Source organism: Protopterus annectens, chromosome 12.part0, assembly GCF_019279795.1.
Source record: "Protopterus annectens isolate FY-2018-M chromosome 12.part0, PAN1.0, whole genome shotgun sequence".
NCBI lineage: Eukaryota > Metazoa > Chordata > Ceratodontiformes > Protopteridae > Protopterus > Protopterus annectens.
In genome coordinates, this window is record NC_056746.1 from 532,728,272 (window position 1) to 532,747,339 (window position 19,068).

The window sequence follows — 19,068 nt, forward strand, 5'->3', positions numbered from 1 at the left end:
GCTTTTCTCACATGGTCTAGGTTTAAATTCAACAAAACTTCTAATATTCCTGGCCTTCCTATAAACAAATGATGGGGCTTCACCTAAGATGTTAATCAGAAAAGGGTTTCCTGTGACGATGTCCCAGTTTTCTTCAATAATATTTTTGATGCTGTGATAATCCAAAGTGTATGTCAGGATGCAGCTATAATGAACTAAGGTTGATATACTTCCAGCCATGTAGTATATTGCCTTGTATAAAATCACAGACTTAATAATTTGGTTAGGTTGCAGTACACTCTAAAACACGAAATTCAAATCACTCCAATAAAGGCCATTCATTCAAAAAAAAATACAAGTCAATTTAAGTGGCACCTTCTGCTTGCCAACTCGTAAAAACTATTAAAAACACTCTTTATTCAAATATCTAAAATCAGGACAATCAGGACTAGCACTTACGGTTAATCAAACCTTCTTCAGATCGTGTTTCATTTAAAAGACCATCCTTTTTAATACAAAACATCTACCACTCCCATTCAGTGACATCACTTCTTAAGGTGGAAGTAGGCAGAAAAAATGTTCATCTTATACTTTTAAAACCTCACTCTTTTAAAATAGGTTTCAGGGGTACAACTCCATTCAATCCTGGTAGGTGATCCACTCTCAGATCCATAATCCATTTTGCTTCTTCAGCTTCAGTTCTATTCGATAAATCCCCACCTTGTACAGTTTCCTTAATACACAAGTGTGCCATAAATCTAAAGGAGTGGTTACTGAATTTGAAAATATGTTGATAAGGGGTATTACTTTCTACCTCATTTCTTATAACAGAGATGTGCCGAAGAATGCGTTTTAAAAGAGCGAGGTTTTAAAAGTAAAAGATGAACATTTTTTCTGCCTACTTCCACCTTAAGAAGTGATGTCACTGAAGGAGAGTGGTAGATGTTTTGTATTAAAAAGCATGGTCTTTTAAATGAAACAGGATCTGAAGAAGGCTTGATTAACCAAAAGCGCTTGTCCTGATTGTCTTGATTGTCCTGATTTTAGAACTCTGAATGAAGAGTGTTTTTAATAGTTTTTAAAACGAGTTGGCAAGTAGGAGGTGGCACATTCATTGACTTCTTGCATTTATTTTGCAGTATGCTGTACTCTTGGGTCTCTTCTTGCTAACCGAACATCGCGCCAGTCTTCAAAAAGTTTCTAGTCACTGCTAGGTGCATAAGACGTCTGACATTGCTAGACTAGCGTGGGCCATAAAAGTGACATCTGCATACACCAAACCAGACCTCAGACCTGAGCACCTCAGTATGACCCCAGTCATAGGGACATGCTGTGCAAGTGCAGTGCCATCCAAGAAGGAAAAGTATATTAACAGGAGAGAGGGAAGGAAAACTGCTACATGGAAGAGAAAGACATCTATGGTTATGGTAAGATTTTACACAACTGTTCTATGTCTTTCTATTCACATGTTGCAGCAGTCTGTACTCTTGGATGAGTGCCAAAGCTCACTGTGAGGAAGAGGGTGGCGGCTTGAAGGAATTCTCTACGAATCCATGGGGGACAGCCCTAGAAAATCCAGCCCTGGACCTAGAGATCTGGTCTACTTTGCAATGCTTGGTGAATGCATGGACAGATGTCCAAGTGACTGCCTCTAAAATGGTAGAGGTGGCCAGACCTTTAAAGAAGGCTCCAGAAGAGACCATAGCCCTAGTGAAGTGTGTTTTAACCTTGGACCCCAATGCTTTTCCCCATGGTGTGCACAGCAAAAGGAAACTGTCCTGGAAATCCAGGCTGGGACTGTCTGTTCTGTTACAGCTTTCCCCAGGGCTCTGGTGTAGAAAGAGAAATTGGTCAGACTTCTTGAAGGACTTGGTCTTGTCCAGGTACAACCTAAACTGTCTGTGCACATCAAGGGAGTGTAAGACTCTCTCACTGTCACTTTGTGGGTAGGCAAAGAAGGTGGGGAGGTGGATGACTTGGTTTAAGGAAAACTCATTTACCACTTTGGGCATGAAGGCTGGATTGGTCTTAAGGGTCCATGTAGTCAAATGGTTAGAGTGACAGCCTTGTGTGTAAGTAGGTGCAGGGATCAAATACACAAAGATTATGAAGCATCTGGTGCAGGGTTTGATACAAGGGAGGGCAGGTTAACTTTTTAAGTATCCATGTAGCTAAATGGGTAGCATTACAGCCTCATGTACAGTAGGTGCAGGGTTATCCTGTCTTTGTGAAATATGAGAATGAGGGGAATGACCATGAGAGCTTGTAGCTCAGACACGCCTCTAGTCGAAGTCAAGGCCACTAGGAATACTGTTTTCCATGTGCAGTGTTTCACAAAAGCCCTGGATGCTAGTTCAAAAGGGGGGGGGCGTGAGCTTCTCCAAGACATAATTCAGGTCCCAGAAAAGGGGGATGGGTTTCCTGAGGAGCCTGGAATGCAGCACTCCTTTTAAAAACAACTTTGCAGGAAGTCTGGAAGTCAGTGGGGATTCCAGAGGCAGACAAACTGAGATGGCAGACAGACAAGTCTTGATGGAGGAGTATGCTAATCTTGACTGCAAAAGTTCACACAGATAGGACATTACCAAAGGGGCTTGGCACTCTAATGGGTCCAATTATCTCTGGAGACACCATATGGAGAATCTTTTCCATTTAGATACACAAGATCTCCTGGTATTGGGTTTCTTGGCCTACTGCAGGACTGTGAGCATGAACTCATTGTATAGGTGGGGTTCCTATCGCTTGATCAAAAATTGTAAACGCCGAACGCGTATTGAGCGAACCTGATTGGTCGAAACATTGCGCGCGTAACACAGAAATCGCCGTAGGGAATATTTTCCCTTTACTTCAATGCAGTGTGATCTCGGAGTAGGAATATTTAAGTAGCGGGGGTGTGGGGGGGGGGCGCAGCGTTTAGTTTTTTTATTTTGTTATTATATTTTCGGAATTTCAAACATCGCTCATATGGTGTTCGAGGTTTGAAACTTTCGAAAATATAATATAGACCCATATATGTGTCTGTAAGGGATCAGAATTCCCTCACCCACAGGGTGAGGTGTAGAGATTGCCAGTGTGGATGGATTAGAGATATCTTGTCCTGTGTGAGAAGGTTCACTCTGTGGGGTAAGTTGTGGTGGTTGCCCTTGGCTAAATGCAGTAGGAGGGGGTACCAGTGCTGTCTTGGCCAAAAGGGGGTTACCAACAAGATTTTTGGTCTGTCCTGCTGAATCTTCAGTCGGACTTTCTAAATAAGAGGGAAGGGGGGAAATGCATAGAGAAACATCCCCATTCAAGATATTGAGAAGGCATCCGTTGCCCTCGCCAGAGGGCTGTGCAGCCTGCTGCAAAAGAATGGAAGTTGCCTGTTCATGGGAGAGGCAAACAGATCTATTTGAGGTGTACCCCCATCTGTGGACCAAGTCCAAGAACACATTCCTGTGGAACAATCCATTTGTGGGACTGTAACATGGACCTGCTTAAAGTGTCTGCTTGAGAGTTCTGTTCTGAAGGGATGTAGACTACCTGAAGTGTTACTCCCTGTTTTACGGTCAGCTCCCACACTAGCAGAGCTACTCTGCATAGCAAGTACGATTTTGTTTCCCCTTGCTTGTTGACATACCACAGAAGTGTAGTATTTTCTTTAAAAGTTTTAGAGGGCCCTGTTTCAGTTTGGGCTGAAAGGCTTTCAAGGCCAAAAGAAATGCTCTCATCTCTCTTACACTGATGTGCTCTCATCTATTGGAGTCTGACCAGGTATCCTGGACTCTAAGGGGCCCACAGTCACTCTCCACCTCCAGTCTGCGGCATCTGTGTACATTTCCTGCAGTGGCAGGGGGGTTTGAAGAGGTAGGTCCAGGTTGGGGCTCACCTGATTCAACCACCACTGGATTTCTTTCTTGAGCCAGGGTAAGAAGGGGATTTTGTAGTTCAGAGGATGAAAGTGCTGAGTCTAAATGGATCTTGGGTACCACTGAAGCTTCCTCATGTGAAGTCTCACCAAGGGTAACATGTAAGTAGTTGAAGCCATGCGGCCCAGGAGCCTGAGGTACTGCCTGGCAGTCAGTTCTGTGGCCTGGCTGATCAAAAGCAGGTACTGTGTTAACGTTTCCACTTTCTGGGGTCATATGAAGCCTTCATGATATCTGTCCGAATCCTGCACCTAAAAAGGCTAGGTCCTGATCGGGGAGTCAGCTTGGACCTGGGATAATTTATCTGGAAACCCCCTGCCTGCAGGAGGGCAAGGGCTGTCTGTAAGTGGAGCAGGAGGAATTCTTTACAATCCACCTAGATGAACAGGTCATCTAGATAAGGAAGATTTGAATCCCTTGAGTCCTACAGAAGGCCACCACTGGTGCCAGGCACATGGTGAAGACCCTTGATGCTGTGGAGAGAATGAAGGGCAAGGTCGAGAATTGATAATGAGAAGAGGCCACAGAGAAATGCAGGTATATCCTGAACTTGGGCCTTATGGAGATGTGAAAGTAGGTATCCTTGCTGTCCAAGGTGGCGATGAACTCCTGAGACAAAATCAAAGGGAACAGAGTTTGCAAGATGAGCATCCAAAAGGTGGGCACTTGCAGGAAAAGATTTAGGTGGGAAAGATCCAGAATTGGCCTCCAGGGGCCATCTTTCCTTGGGACTAGGAAGAACCTGAAATAAAATCCTTTTCCCTTTCTGTCCGAGAGACAGGTTGGATGGTATCCTGGGCTGTGAGGTTGTCCAAAACTGGTTGAAAGAGGGGGAGCTGCTCTTTGGAGACTTGGGGTTACCCCCTCTATGTCATAAAGTAACCGTTTTCTAATATGGATAGGACCCCACCTGTCTGTGGTGATGTTACTCCATACCAGAAGACAGTGAGAGAGTCCTAGCGATAGTGGGATGGGGAGGGGTCAAGAGTGGCAGGTAGTCACAGACTACCTGCCCTGTCTTGAAATTGATGCCTCTGAGCTGGAGGCTGGGCAGGTCTGGCAAGAGTGGTTTGGTCCCTGGTAGGTTTCCTAGGTCTGGAGGGGGGGGGGGGGGTGGCAGCAGAGTGTTTCTGATAAATGGAATTTTTGACGGGTAATTTCCATGGAACTTGGGAGTTAGGAGAGAGACTTGTAGCTCCATCCCCTTTTGTTGCAAAGTCTTAAATAGCTCTGCTACTTTGGTGCCAAAAAGAGCAGAGTTGTCTAAAGGTGCATCTAATAAGAGTTCTGCCCTGATGTCATCAGGTAGTGGCTAAAAAGTCTTAACTAAGAATACCGTCTGAGGCCAGAGGCTGAAGCAGCTGACCTTGCTGAGGCCTCTGCAGCATCGCAGCTACACCTAATGGAGTGTCTGGTGACCTGACAGATTAAGGAACTGAGGCTAGAGAGTTGAGCTTTGGCCTGGGAATCAGGAATGTCAGTCAACTGTTTTGAGACTTTTTTGCAAAAGAGCTAAGGCATATTTGGACATGTGGGTCTGGTAGCTGACTGCCCTGAATGCCAGGGTGGAAGATGTATACACCTTTTTTCCCAAACATTCCACAGACTTGCTATCTTTGTCAGTATGAAGGAGGGAAGGAGGAGGAAGGAGTTTAGATGCCTTGTCTGCAGAGACAGATTGTGCCTGGGTTAGTTGCATGGCATTTTACCAAGAATTTAGCTCTCAGGAACTTTGTAAAACCTGTCAGATCTGCTGGGGGCAGAGGAGTGAGCCTGGGTTCAGGGAAGCTGCACTGAAATCATCAAAAAAAGCTGGCAGTACTGGGTGGATAGCTGAAGGAGCAGGGGACTCCACCTGGAGAAGTTCATAGTACCTTTTCTGAACTTCTGTCATCTCAGATGAATCCATTTAAGTGCTCCCTAATCTTAGCAATGGTCTTTCCAAAGGTGAGATACTCTGTTGGGGAATCTAATTCAGCAGATTCTTCCTCAGGGGAAGCAATATCCAGGAGGGGTGGGAAACATAAGAGAGAGATTCCTCTGAGGAAGAGTCCGAGAATTCCTCCTCTTCCACTTGAGAGGAGTCAAAGGTTTGGGGCCTAGGACTCAACACAAGGGGGGGGGGGGGAGTCGTCACTGGTGAAGGTACTGAAGAAGCAGGCCTTAAGGCCATGAAGGCATTGAAGAGGCTTTGTGATAAAGCCTACCAATCAGGCTGACTTTCCACTGGAGGAGAGGTATGCTTCCTGTTTTCTTTCTTTTTCATAGAAGGCCTATCAAGCGTCTGGGCCAGAGTAGGCCTGGAGTCGGGCAGCAGCGCACTAGGGGAGGGATCCATCCGGTCAGCCACTGCAAGCCTAGGTTCCCTCTTGGCATGGGAAGCCGTCTGCAGGACCTCCAAGGATGTGCCTTCCACAAAGGGTTCTACGGCTTCCACGTTGGTACTCATTGAACCTGAATAGTCAGTAACCAATCATCCCTCCAAGCAGACATCGGACACAGGATGGACGTCGAGAGGCAGAAGCGTAACTTCAGTTTCAGGCCTCAAGGTCTTAGACTTTTTCTTGGGTGTATCAACAGGCAGACCGGACTTTCCCTCCATGCCTACTGCTAAATGCTTGAGTTGCTGATTCTAAAGGTATATGCTTAAAGCATGCAATCTGCTATGCAGGGTTTTCTGGATGAAGGCCTTGCATATTGAGCAGGCCTTATGGTCGTGACACAGACCCAGACAAAACAGGCAAAGCTCATGGGCATCTCTGTGGGGAAAGACGGCCGCACTTGCACTTACCCATTCTGGATGACATGAACATATACCAGCATGCAATGACCCAAAACAAAAGATCCTCAATGGAGTATTAACTCAATAATGCTTGCTCCGACTAGTATGGCGAGAACAGCTAACATTCGACTGGCGGCAGAGAAGTCCTAAGGTCTGGTGTACGCAGACATCACTTTTATGGCCCATGCTAGTCTAGCCAAGTCAGAAGTCCCACACACCTAGCAGTGACTACAAACTTTTGAGGACTAGCCGGTCGATTAGGTAGCAAGAGGAGGAGGACCAAGACTACAGAATACTGCAACATGTGAATACAATGACATCTGGGGATAAGCATACAAGAGACCCAGAGCTAAGCATACAGAAGATAATCTCTGGGTGACTGCCTCTGAGGAGGGACTACGTCAAAATAGCTGTTGCATTTGGTGTTAGGGTAAGCAAAGAGGTTGTAACACAGAATGCACCAGCGCCAGAAGATCCAAGCTGCCACTCTCAGATTCAAAGAGCACTTGTGAGAAATCTATTCTTGCTCAAACTGTCAGCCAGAATGTTAAACCAAATATCATGGCTCTGAACTGGTAAAGACTGGCCTGCATCCGGAAGCGCAGAAAGCTTCTGGAGTGCCTCTTTGTCCAGCTTTTAGGAGAAGAGCCAAGTGACCCCTGATCACTGAAAGAACCCACCAGAGAATGCTCCATAGAAGCCTTAATTTGCAGTCCACCCCTGCCCCATGGGCAGCACATTATGTTGTCTTCACCCTGCCACAGAAGGAAACCTCAGAAGGAGCGCCCTGGTATGGCTGCCTCGACTTTCTAAAAATGAGATGTTTGCTCCCTTCTGATTTCTTCAGAAGGTTCACTGAAGGGTAGCAAAACACACTGTTATGGCAGACAGTGTTGTCCCTTCTTGTTCACTCGTAAATGATATAAGAATGTCTTTAATCTTAGACCCAAACAAGGAAGAGCTATTGAAAGGGGGATTAAAGTAAACCTTGGGGCAATCCGCAAAACAGCATCTAACCATGACGTTGCATGGAATGCCAATGTCAGCTGCTCGGGACGTTCCATCAACTGTGTTTGAAATTATCCCCATGGAAACACTGGCAAAAGACTGAAGACTAGAAAGCTGAGTCTCCAGTGTCTTCTGAACTTCCAGAAACTGCTCTCTGTCAATGTTCCTCAACACTTCAGCCACAAAATCGCATTGAAGCCTTATCAATTAGGTTAAGTAGCTGACTGCCTTCTGAGCAAATGTCTCTGAGGCACAAGATCACTTCCTAATGTGATGCAAAGCCTGAGATTCTCTTTTCCGGGGACAGACAGAAGAACTCTCCTTAGAGATTTTCCTCTTCGTGGCAGACACCATCACGATTGCATCCATAGCTGGGCACTTACTCCAACATGGCTGATCCTTGGGAGGAGCAAAAACTTTGTCAGGCTTCTTAGGAATTGGCTCCACTATGTCAGGTTCGTTCCACACCCTCCGAGACACTAGGTCTAAGAGCGCAAAAGGAGGAGTAACCACCCAAGGCATAGATGGGCCTACAGAGATTGCGTGATCCAGCCGCCATGCTGCTGAAGAAGCACCAAGAGATCACTAAAGGAGGCAGCAAGTCATGGTGATTTACAGGACCCCTCTTCTTCTTCAAGGTCAGTATTGTCAGTGAGAGGGACATCAGGGGAATCAAGGTGCTTTCTCTTGTACCACCTCTTCCCAGAGTCCTCCCACTCCAGCAAAGCTGGAGGAGAAGGTAAAGATGCAGGAAGCCCTTGCCAGGTGAGTGGATTGGAGACCAACCGGCATTGGCTCTCCAACAACAGGTACAGATGAGAATGGGGACTTAACATCAGTTATGGAAGACTGGCCCATCTCCTGAGTGAAGAACATTCTATGCTTGACAAAAAGCAGAGGTGGACACTGGCCTCCTAGAGCCGAAAGTCCTAGTATCCGAAGATTCCCAAGATGTGTCCGAATCCAGGGGAGATGCACCTCACTCTGACATTGAGACTGGAGCTGAGCTGTTGAAAGCTGAAGTTCCTAGTGGGAAGGACAAACCTGAAGATGGGACTGTCAAACCTGACCCTGAAATGCCAGCCTTAATGCCACAGTTCCAAGGTCTGCTCAACTCCAACATAGCCAGAGTTGATGAGACCAAGGTTGGAGTCAGAGCCAAGGATGGCCAAAATGCTGGATCCAACCCCAAGGGTGGGAATACAGCCAGGTCAGGGGACTTCAGATTCACAGGGATCGAAGGAGGAAACCAGGGTGACAGAACCAAGGTTCCGGGAAGAGGTCCTGGACACCAGGGGATAAAACCTAAAAGCATCTGAGTTTGCAAAAATGACCTAATCATCTGTTCAAAGTTTTACACTTTGAAACTGCCCACTGACCTCGATGACTGAGGGGATAAAGCCACCAACAGAAGCTTGAAGGGTCACTTGGAAGATGAAGAACCCACCTACAGGATCCAAGCTGAATAGACTCAGAACCAGGGTTAGGAAGGACTCCAGGACAATTCCTGTGGAGTAAACAGGGAGAAGGGGGAAGCTAACTAAACTTATGGAGCCCCTTTGACCAAAAAAAAAAAAAAAAAAGGGGTGGGGGCTTGGTACCTTGGTATACTGAGGACTAAATATGCAACCTTGCTCGTAGTCAGCAGAGTGTGATTGGTTCTAAGGAGTCAGAGCCAGTGCCACGGCTGCTGGTATACCTGAAGACCTTGGGATCTTAGGGTCTGGCAAACCAAAAGAGGGTCCCTGTATGGAGACAGAGGACAACCTCTTACAATCCCCTCTGGAGGTCTTGAAGTACTTGGAAGTGCAGTGAGGCTTTTGGAGCAGTCCTTCAGCACCAAAAAACAACAAGCTAGAAGTAGGCCCATAAGGGCCAACTTCACCCTTATCTCATTCACTGCCCTACATCTGACTCCCTCACAGATCAAGTACGGGGAGTCAAGGTGGGCAGCCCCCAAACAACAAACTAACTTATCGTGTGCATCCTGTGAGGGCAGCTTGTGCCCACAAGCAATAAATTTTTTGAATCCCTTATCCATGGATAAGGTAGAACCTTACCAGCAAACACACTACACAGAAGAAAAAAAAACACTAAGCTTACTACACCTGGAGATAAGATATTATTATTGCAAACAAACTCAAAAAGGCAGGAAAAGCCTGCTGCCAAGTATACACACCACAATGAGAATAACAAATCTAAGCCTAAACGTAGTCAATCTAACTACCATATCTTATACCGAACATAACCTAAAAACCACCATCATTAAAGGGCATGGGAAAAATACACTAGAGAAAGCCTACAAATAAAGCACCAAAATGATAAATGTTTGCAGAGCCACGGATTGAGCTGCTGATGGGGAATGGCAGCAGGGGGTGTCTGTTGGGGAGAGGTGGATTGTGGGGAGAGGAGGTGCAGCCCAGCAAGATGAAGTCTGGAAGATTTGGCCAATGTTGGATCTGATAACCTCACAAGTTGAAGCCAGACTGAGAAGACACCAGATAGGATTTTAGTCTGTTTAGGTTGTTATACAGGTCATGTATAATTTTATCAACCGCAGAAGTTGTGGACAAAGAGTTGAAGAAATTTATTTGGGAGGGAAACAGTGCAAGGGTTAAGTGCAATAAGTTGAGCCGCTCCACAGAACATGCCTGATTTGAATGTATAATTAACTGAGCAGTTAAGGCTCATATCGTAGGTTTACCCCGGGAATCATCTCTGTGTCACTGCTGGACAGAGGCACAACAAACTAATGGGCACAGTATTTTTTCATATAAGGGGTGGCGTAAGCCACAAAAATTTGGGCTAGGCTTATAAATGCCTTAGGGCAGATAGCCTAGTATAAACCTATGAACCTACATACATAACATGAGGAGAAGGTTATAAATCAAAGTGGAAAGGGATGATGATGAAACAGACTTAAGTATGAGAAATAAGACGAGAGGAGGAATCTGGAAGCAGATCCTTAAGAGAAATAAAAAACATACAGATTATTATTACACAAGAAGAATAACGCTGAAGAGAAGGGGTGAGATTTAATGGAAGGCAGGAACTCAGCAATGTATGTAAAGTTGGAATGAAAATTTTTAAAAAGAATAAAATACATAATGTATAATGCACGAATATGACAAAATATGTTTTTCTTTTCTTCTCTATTAATGTATATGCACCTATGTCAACTGATAACCTAATAAAGGTGTTTAAACAATTCACAAGGGAAACAAAGATCTACCCAAGAACACCCAAGAGAATGAGCGAGTAAGTACCTCCGTCAGTAAAGTACTCATGGGGAGATAAACATTTCTTCATAAAATCAATGCTTCCTTAAAATGAAAATGCCAGGCTGTGTAGTATGCTGAAGATGGGGACCGTTGATATTCCAAAATTTGTGTTCATTAGTAAAGTGGATTTGACATGCCTCATACAAAAGCCTTCTCCTTCTAAAGAATGTAACAAAATAGATGAATGCTCTAATCAAAGACAATATGGCTGGAGTGGATCAGGAAGATATATTCCAAAGACTAGGAATGAACCTTGAAGCAACTTACACTGGTCCTATTAACGCAAGACTGATGTGCAATCAGGTTTCAAGATACTCCATTCTAAACAGTAGTAGTCTTCTATGGTGCTAGGCCTGCAATGGAGCTGGCTTTGGTACATGCACTAGTACATACACTAGGGAAAAAATAAGCTCCCATTATCTATCTGTAAGTCTCTCAGAAAATCAGGTAAGATCTAACAGGAGCTTCTCTTTCAGAAGGAATCTCACACTCAGAAGGGGAAATCACCTTAAAAGCATGAAGTTCTTCCGGGACCTTCACCGTTGTAGGGAATTTGAATGCTTCTCTTTAACCAGTGAAGGAAATTTTAATTATTTTTGGACAGGCTACATTTTATCTCTTGGTAGAAGCTTTCAGAGGTGTTCCTTCATCACATTCAGTATATACACACACACGTTTACTTTTACCTTCATTCCACCGAACTCATTTGCATACATTTTCTAGAATGCAGGAAATGAGTAATGCCATCCAGTAAAATCACTTTAAAACCAATCTTTCAAAATTAACATTTACAATGCAATCTCCTTTCAATGATTTGTTTTTTTTCTTTTTTGCATCGTGGATAAAGCCAAAAATCAGAGAGGACTTCATAAACACTAATATTCCTACAGTACTTAAACAAGCGATAAAATAATGAAAATGTACTAGCATGTACTTTCAAAAATATAGGTAGGCTGCAACACCACCTGGTACAGGACTAATAAACATCTACTAGCCATAATACTCAAAGTTAAAGCTGAGAGAAATCACCAAAAGTTTTCACAAAACACCAGCAGTGGAGGTTTAAAACTGTTTTAGTCAAAAGGATTGCAACAACTCTTTTTTTTACTAGTTGCTGCTGGAAATTTCAACTTTCATTTGATGGCAGAATCACCTCCTACAGTCTGAACTTACAATCACTTCCAAAATATTAAACGTTTAAATTCTGATTAAACTAATAAAGCTACACATTTGAGTTCAAGGAAAAAGGCCCAATGTGAAACTTTAATAAACCATACTCCACCCCTTTCGTCAGGCACCTGTGGAACATCCCAAAATCTTGCTAATAATCTGGGTTAATAAGTCCTCTCCTTCATTATTACAATTTCTGAAACTCCAGAGTGAAGGGAAAGACACAATTCAAGTGTACAAGGGTGGTGCCTCATGTTGCACAGTTACTGAAGAGTTACTTTTAATGCCCCAAATACTGGTTTTGAAAATTTCTCTGTTTTACCAACAAGAGAGTGAATTTTACATTTACTAAATAGTATTACCGATATCACAGATGCTTTTTTCTTCAGTAAATGTACTCAAGAAATTTTACTCCAGTAGTTTTATGAAGTAATCTTTACAACATTCTTTCTGTCAAAAAACACATCTCTGGCATATTACTCTATTCATCTGTATTTCTTCACACAAATTGCTGTGTTAAGATAGCATTAACGTGCAAGTTGGCAACTTTCCTAAGGAAAGTTGCAATGTGGTAAGAGTAGCCATCACCCCCCCCCCCACACACACACACACACACACACCACTTTCAACATATTCTGCATATCCATTAAGCTTATCAGATACTTTCAAAGTTCTGCCTTTCCTAAGGTTTATTTCCTTTCCCTTCCTTATTTCTCCTTAACCTCTATTTTTCCTTACCTTCTTCTGAAATAGAAAGCTGACAGTGCCTTTTTTAATTCCGCGGTTTTGTTAACAAGACAGTTACCAGCATCACACAATGCCTGAAGACCAAAAAAACTTTACTATAAAAGATATAAAATTTTACAGATGTAATGGGGTAGTGTCACCATCTTCCACATAAATGTACTCATGATGCAACTATTATCTCATAGTGTGGAGTGGACAGCATTTTTTCACATCACTATGGAATTAAGCCAAAATGACAAACACTACTAGTGAAGGAGAAAAGTAGAGAATTTGAAAACAGTGGTAATGACTGGAGATGAAGTAGGATAACATTACTTGTACACAGCTAACTCTGTGGCATAGCGGGGATAAAGCCCTAACCAACTTATAAGCATCTGGAGTTTGACCAGTGGCTCGTGTGTCTACAGGAGCTAGTCGGGTAGGACGGAATAAGTGGTCGCTGCCCACCCATTCTGTGGGGAAGGGCTGAGGGGTCAGCCCTAGCTCATCACATGGGTGACTCTTAAGGAGTTCTGAGCTAGCAGAGCTTGTGCTACCATACTGCATTTGTAGTGTGTAGCTGAAGAGGGAAACTAGCATGCAAAGACATGCTTCCACTTGGGAAATAGCAACTAGGCTCAGAGTTGCTGTTGAGGTGGGAAAGAGTACTCCCAGGGGAGAAGATAGGCCACTTTCCCCAGGGCTTGCTAGTTGTCCCATTTCCTACTGCCAGACTTTAGACGGGAACGAAGGACTGATGAGGGTTCTTAGGCAGGAAAGAATGGGCTATTGGTCTCTTGCCCAGCACAGGAATACCCAGTGTCCATCCTGCCAGAAAGAAATGGCAACTGGAAAAGGTAGAGGAGGCATAGAGCAAAGTCCTGGAAAAGCAAAACAAATTAACAGTACTTCTACATGGAAAGTATAACAAATTACCTTTAAAAGCCAATAACAGTAAGAATCAACTTCAGGCAAAGGAAGTTTTAACAGCTAGAAATTGAAGGTCAACCCAGACAATGACCAGAGAGTAGATATCCAGTCATATCACTGTTGCAACAAGACTCCTCAAAATGTGATCTTTAGGGACCAAACAGTTATCACAAAGAAGGGATCAGAAAGGAGACATCAATTAAAGATTATTCATGTTTATACTAGGAAAAGTAACCAGTCTGAGTGCAGTTATAGATACTAGTGAATCCAAACATGCAGAATGGGCAACGGCACAAGTTTGCACAGATTTAATCAGTTCCTTAAGTGGATTACTGACAAGACAGAGAAAGACTAACAGAACACCCAGTACATCACAATGCCCCTCAACACAAAAGTGAAGAAAACTGAAAGGGTATGGTTGTGTAACCTGAATTTTAAGGCAAATCAGGATTTTGCTAAATGAAAGAAAGTGTGCGAGTGGGTGGTGGCAATGCTGAGACAAAATCTGGTGTAAAACAGAGCACCACACTACTCCTATTTATGGCTTTTTTGGCAGACAGCAAGGCAAGTCATGGGAATTAGGGTAACTTGTTTGAAGTTGAGCTGAAGAAGTGCAACTGTTTTAGAGCTACATGCCAGTGTAACCCCAAAGTGCCCTGCACAAAGCCTGCAGCAGCCAGGGTCCACAACAACCAAGTACAAGATTATGCACTTCAGATAAGGAGTTAAAGAATTTAATACATTGGAAAAAGTACTCCAACATCGACTGAAAAAGGCAAATGTTATTTTCCTTATCAATATGTAATTATTTTGGGTAGTACAAAGACAGGGTTGCAAGGCCAACCCAACAACACAAAGCATGCTGGAGTACTGATGCCATCCTGCATATGGGATGCTGGTGACACCATGTGGACGTATGCAGAGTTCTGAAAGACCACAGTGCGAACATTCTTTAAGGCTACCAAGATGGTAAGGATTATGGAGAACATGGACCACAAAGAAAACTAAGAACACTGACAACATATGAAATATACAAGACAGAAGTGAAATACAAGACAGAATATAGACTGTGCAGTAATAGATCAATAGGAAGACTCAAGACCAATATCAATAAACATTACTTCACAAAGAAAGTAGCAGAGCATAAATACTCTGCACGAGAAAGAAATGAAGTGGAGGACTACAGATAGGCATAAAATGCTTAGTAAGGAAGAAAAAACATAACACTTAGGAAGACATGACACTCTAAACGTGAACTCTGAATAACAATGAGCAATGTTCACACATGAATCTGTAACAACTTTAGTAAGTAAAAACAGCACACATGGGTTAAAAACGGGATGAACAGCAGTCCTAAGTTTAAACACAAAGTTGCTTACAAATGAAAAACTTTACTAACTACAGTAATTAATATAATACTACATCTAGTGTGGTGGTGCTGCGGTAGCGTTGTCGCCTCACAGTAAGACGTTGTCCTGTTCGATTCTCAGCTAGAGTGTCTTCTGTGTGGAGACATGCGTGAATGGGCATATCTTCATTGAAGGTTGTGTGTCAGGGCTGGCAACTCGGCACGTAAAAATCTACTGCCAATCATTAGTGGACTGGAGTCCCGCTGTGGCGACCCCTTACCGGGAAAAGCCGAAAGACACAATAACAACCTACTGCAAACAAGCAGTGAACTCAGTGAGTGACTACCAAGGAAAGTAGCACTGGATTTATTAGATCAAGAGCCTCCAATACAGGGTCTGTAACAAATTTCACAAATCAGACTTCTCACAGGTGTTTGTGGGGAATGCTTTTCTACACACCACCCATGAGAGAACTTCACGTCCCTCTAATTCAGGAGGGCAAAACATCTTGGGTTCAACCTAGCTGGCAGGTTTTGTGTCAGCAGATAAAAGGAACCTTAACGAGATAAATCAAAATAGAACTATAAAATTTAACAGTTTTTTAAAACTCATTTGAATATTGCCAGCCATTTTGTATCCCTCTCTAGATGTTAGACAGCATCATCACCAAAGCATGTTAATTTTGCACATAAATGATCAGAACATGCAAAAAATATATAAATAGTAACCTGGAGAAACAATGGTCAGCCACAGAAAAGACAAGAGCTTTCTGGTTACGAACCAGCCCACAGAGCTGACAGATTTCACTGCCTGGAGCAAAAAGTAGCCTATAAATACAGAATTGTTAAGCACTTAAAATGGGGTGGCATGTGAGAAACTAAGAAATATTGAAAAACTTTAAAATATACAATTACAAAAAGTTAATTTAAAATAACAAATAAATAAAAATATCACATATGTGCCTAGAAAGAAAGCATAAGAATGTAAAATGCATCAAATTTGTGGTATTCTTTCAAAATTAAATCTTAAAGCAGAGGAACCAAATGATTCACTGATACTATTCTTGCTTTACTGACAGAAGTATGTAAAGCAGACACTGATTAACTGTTACAAAATAATTTTGTGAAGCAAGAAAAAGAAAGTATGGTGTAAGGTTCAACCTGTGTATGAAAAGATATGCCACATGGTCCTTGCCACCCTTTTAGACCGTGAAGACTGTATGTGGACTGTTGTATGTGTCTCGTGGTGCTTCTTCTCCTTACAGTCATCACCTGTTGATTGTGGAAGTTGTGTAATTAAAGTTGCATACAGTCAAATACAAATATTCATTACAGCAATTTGAGACAAGGCTTATGGTAATGCAACAGAAATTATTTGTAGCTAGGAAGAACTTCTTTCCTAGTCTTTATATAAAAATAGAAAAACACTTTTACTCTAGTTGCAAAGCTCCCTTTCTCCATCGTTTAGTAAATCCAAAGTAAAATTACACAACACACTTAAAAAATACTATTACCTTATCTTACAAACATGAAAAGTACAAACTGGGTCTTTTTTCTTTAAATATGTACTGCACTCCAAAGAACTTATCTAAATTTAAGTGCATATTACTATATGGGATTCACGTCCAAGACCCAGTGTTACATTTTAACTTGGCTTTTTCTAAACCAACTGCTACTTTCATATTTGTCTTAAATTCACTGATTTGATTAACCAATGTACAATGCATTAGTTCAACTTTTGGTCGCTAGCAGACTGCAAAATAGTCATCATGCAAAAATGACAACATTACTTACACAATGATTCCCCATTCAGGCCAAGGTGGCTTTCTTTGTTGTGTAATTCATTTATGTTCATACTTCCACAGTAACTTGAATGAGCTGTAAACAAAAACACCTCTGCTATTTATCTTACTCGTACAAAAAAGTGCAGAAAACGCGACAAAAACCTGAGCCAAGCTCTACAGCAAGAAGCTGGTGGATTTGCATTGTAGCCAGGGCAACAGAAGACATGTTTCAAATTTGCTTATAGGTAAAACTAGATGGTTACCTGCAGTATACACTAAAAATGAAGTCACATCATCAAAGCAGTTAGTTTACTGCTGACAAAGATACAGCACACTGTTTCATAAAGGAAAACAATCCAATCTACAGCGGGGAAACTAGCAGACTGCTACAAAAACTGTACTGAAAAGGTAGTGCCTAGGACCAACCACATCATGAAGCAGAGTAATTACAATGTGCATTAGTCTGTTTTGCCAAATGCTTAAAACATTTCTGTTCTCTTCAAACAAAGCAGGGCTAAGCAAACTATATAAAGAATTTCTAAAAAAAGAAACCATAAGGAGACACTTCAACTGTGTTTAAAAAAAAAATCCTTTAATTTTCATGTTCTGAAATGTTTTACTTCTTCATTAGTGTTCAAACTTATCTTTCAGAGTCTTGCTTATTTTTCCTCATTTGTCTAATTCCCTGACTCCCTCTGCTACTTTTTAAATCAGAAGTTCAGGAGTGCTTTCTATGTCAAAGTCTGTTCTCTGTGTGTCCTCATTTCATGTTTTGGGAAGGAAGTGAGTGACAAGTTAACAAATGCAGATTTTATGGTTTTAGGCTTTCTCGTTCTTACTTGCTCATTCTTTTTTATTCTGCTTTTGGGGTTTCTCCACTGTACAAAAACTCGCTAGAAAGCTGTGGCATTTTAATAGTTACAGATGAGTTTTAGAGTGTAATATTAAAAAACTTCCAGATTTGCTCACCAGGCAAAAATGTCAGCGTACCATTGCCACATTTCCATAATACTTCAGTTACATGCACAAACAAGTCCATATCTTTTAAGTGTTTTTTAAAACATTATTAATTTATTACATGAAGCCTTTAACTGTAATTCACTAATGTAAAAAGAGCACTTAAGAAGCCCATCAGAAAAAAATTTAATATTACAAGAACCTGTGGAAATTTTGTTCCAGTGTTCCCTGGCTAGTATGTGTTTCAGCCACCGGCCAATGGCTGTGGCTCTGTAGCTTTAGGCTGCATGTCTGACGAAGCTACAATCTTTTGGAAGGAAAACTGGAAACCATGCTGTACACAGATCCCTTGACCTGAATAAATTTTACTGCGTGGCTCTTCCTTTATCCAGATGGCCCCAATTCCTTTCACTGTTTCCAAAGAATAGAGAGTTTTGTTTGTCTCTGAGTATCTTTCATGATCCACAGACAACTATAAGGATGACAAATTTATCAAAACTACTATGCACTAGCTACTGCTGCAGAATTCACACAACTCCAACAAGTTTATGCAATTTCTGAAGAATCATGATGGCGACTGAAATCAGTCGAACATGTGAACTGCAAACAAGTATACAGGTCTTGTACAAATAATTGAGAGTTTTTTTGGAGAAAATAAAATAAAAATGTACTCTAACAGGAGATGCTGGTCAGCACTGTAAAATTCTACAGGAATCTATACACCAATTTATCTTCACTTTTTATTACACTTAAGTAAAAACGTTCTAAATTGTTCTTAATTCTTGCAGGACTTGAATTACTTTTTTCTCCAAAAATGCTTTTGGCAAGAATACAAAAATGCAGTCCAACACAAACTAGTTTGAGTGAGTGAAATGACTGAAAAGGAGATTTAGAAATAAGTTAAAAGTAAAAACTAATCTGGTACCTTTAGACTTGTACCCCAGCTTCAACGAAACGGTTTGAAAAAACTGCACGAACAGTGATACCAGAGATGATGCAGCATATTTGGAGACATGCAGAACACGGCTCGCATAATAATGGAGTCCTCCTATTGAAAAATTTGAGCATAATTACCTTATCATAGAGAACACATTTTCAATGCAAATAAATGAAAAAAGTGCTGGCAGCAAAGTTAAGTGGGTACAACTTGCACATTTTAGAACCATTAAACGATTGTGGAGGAAAAATGAAGACA

At 42.1% G+C, this 19,068-nt stretch overlaps 1 protein-coding gene across 6 annotated transcripts in view; it reads right to left on the minus strand.

The window, feature by feature from the left end:
* The window catches only part of SUN1 (Sad1 and UNC84 domain containing 1), a 2,891,160-nt gene that overhangs the window by 1,365,477 nt on the left and 1,506,615 nt on the right, over positions 1–19,068 (minus strand). For all 6 annotated transcript variants that reach the window (XM_044089680.1, XM_044089681.1, XM_044089682.1 and 3 more), the window contains 4 exons: positions 18,799–18,921; positions 16,927–17,010; positions 16,294–16,404; positions 15,862–15,960 (listed from right to left, as the gene is read on the minus strand). In XM_044089680.1, coding sequence (XP_043945615.1) covers positions 15,862–15,960; positions 16,294–16,404; positions 16,927–17,010; positions 18,799–18,921 — 417 coding nt within the window. The remainder of the gene's footprint in view (positions 1–15,861; positions 15,961–16,293; positions 16,405–16,926; positions 17,011–18,798; positions 18,922–19,068) is intronic.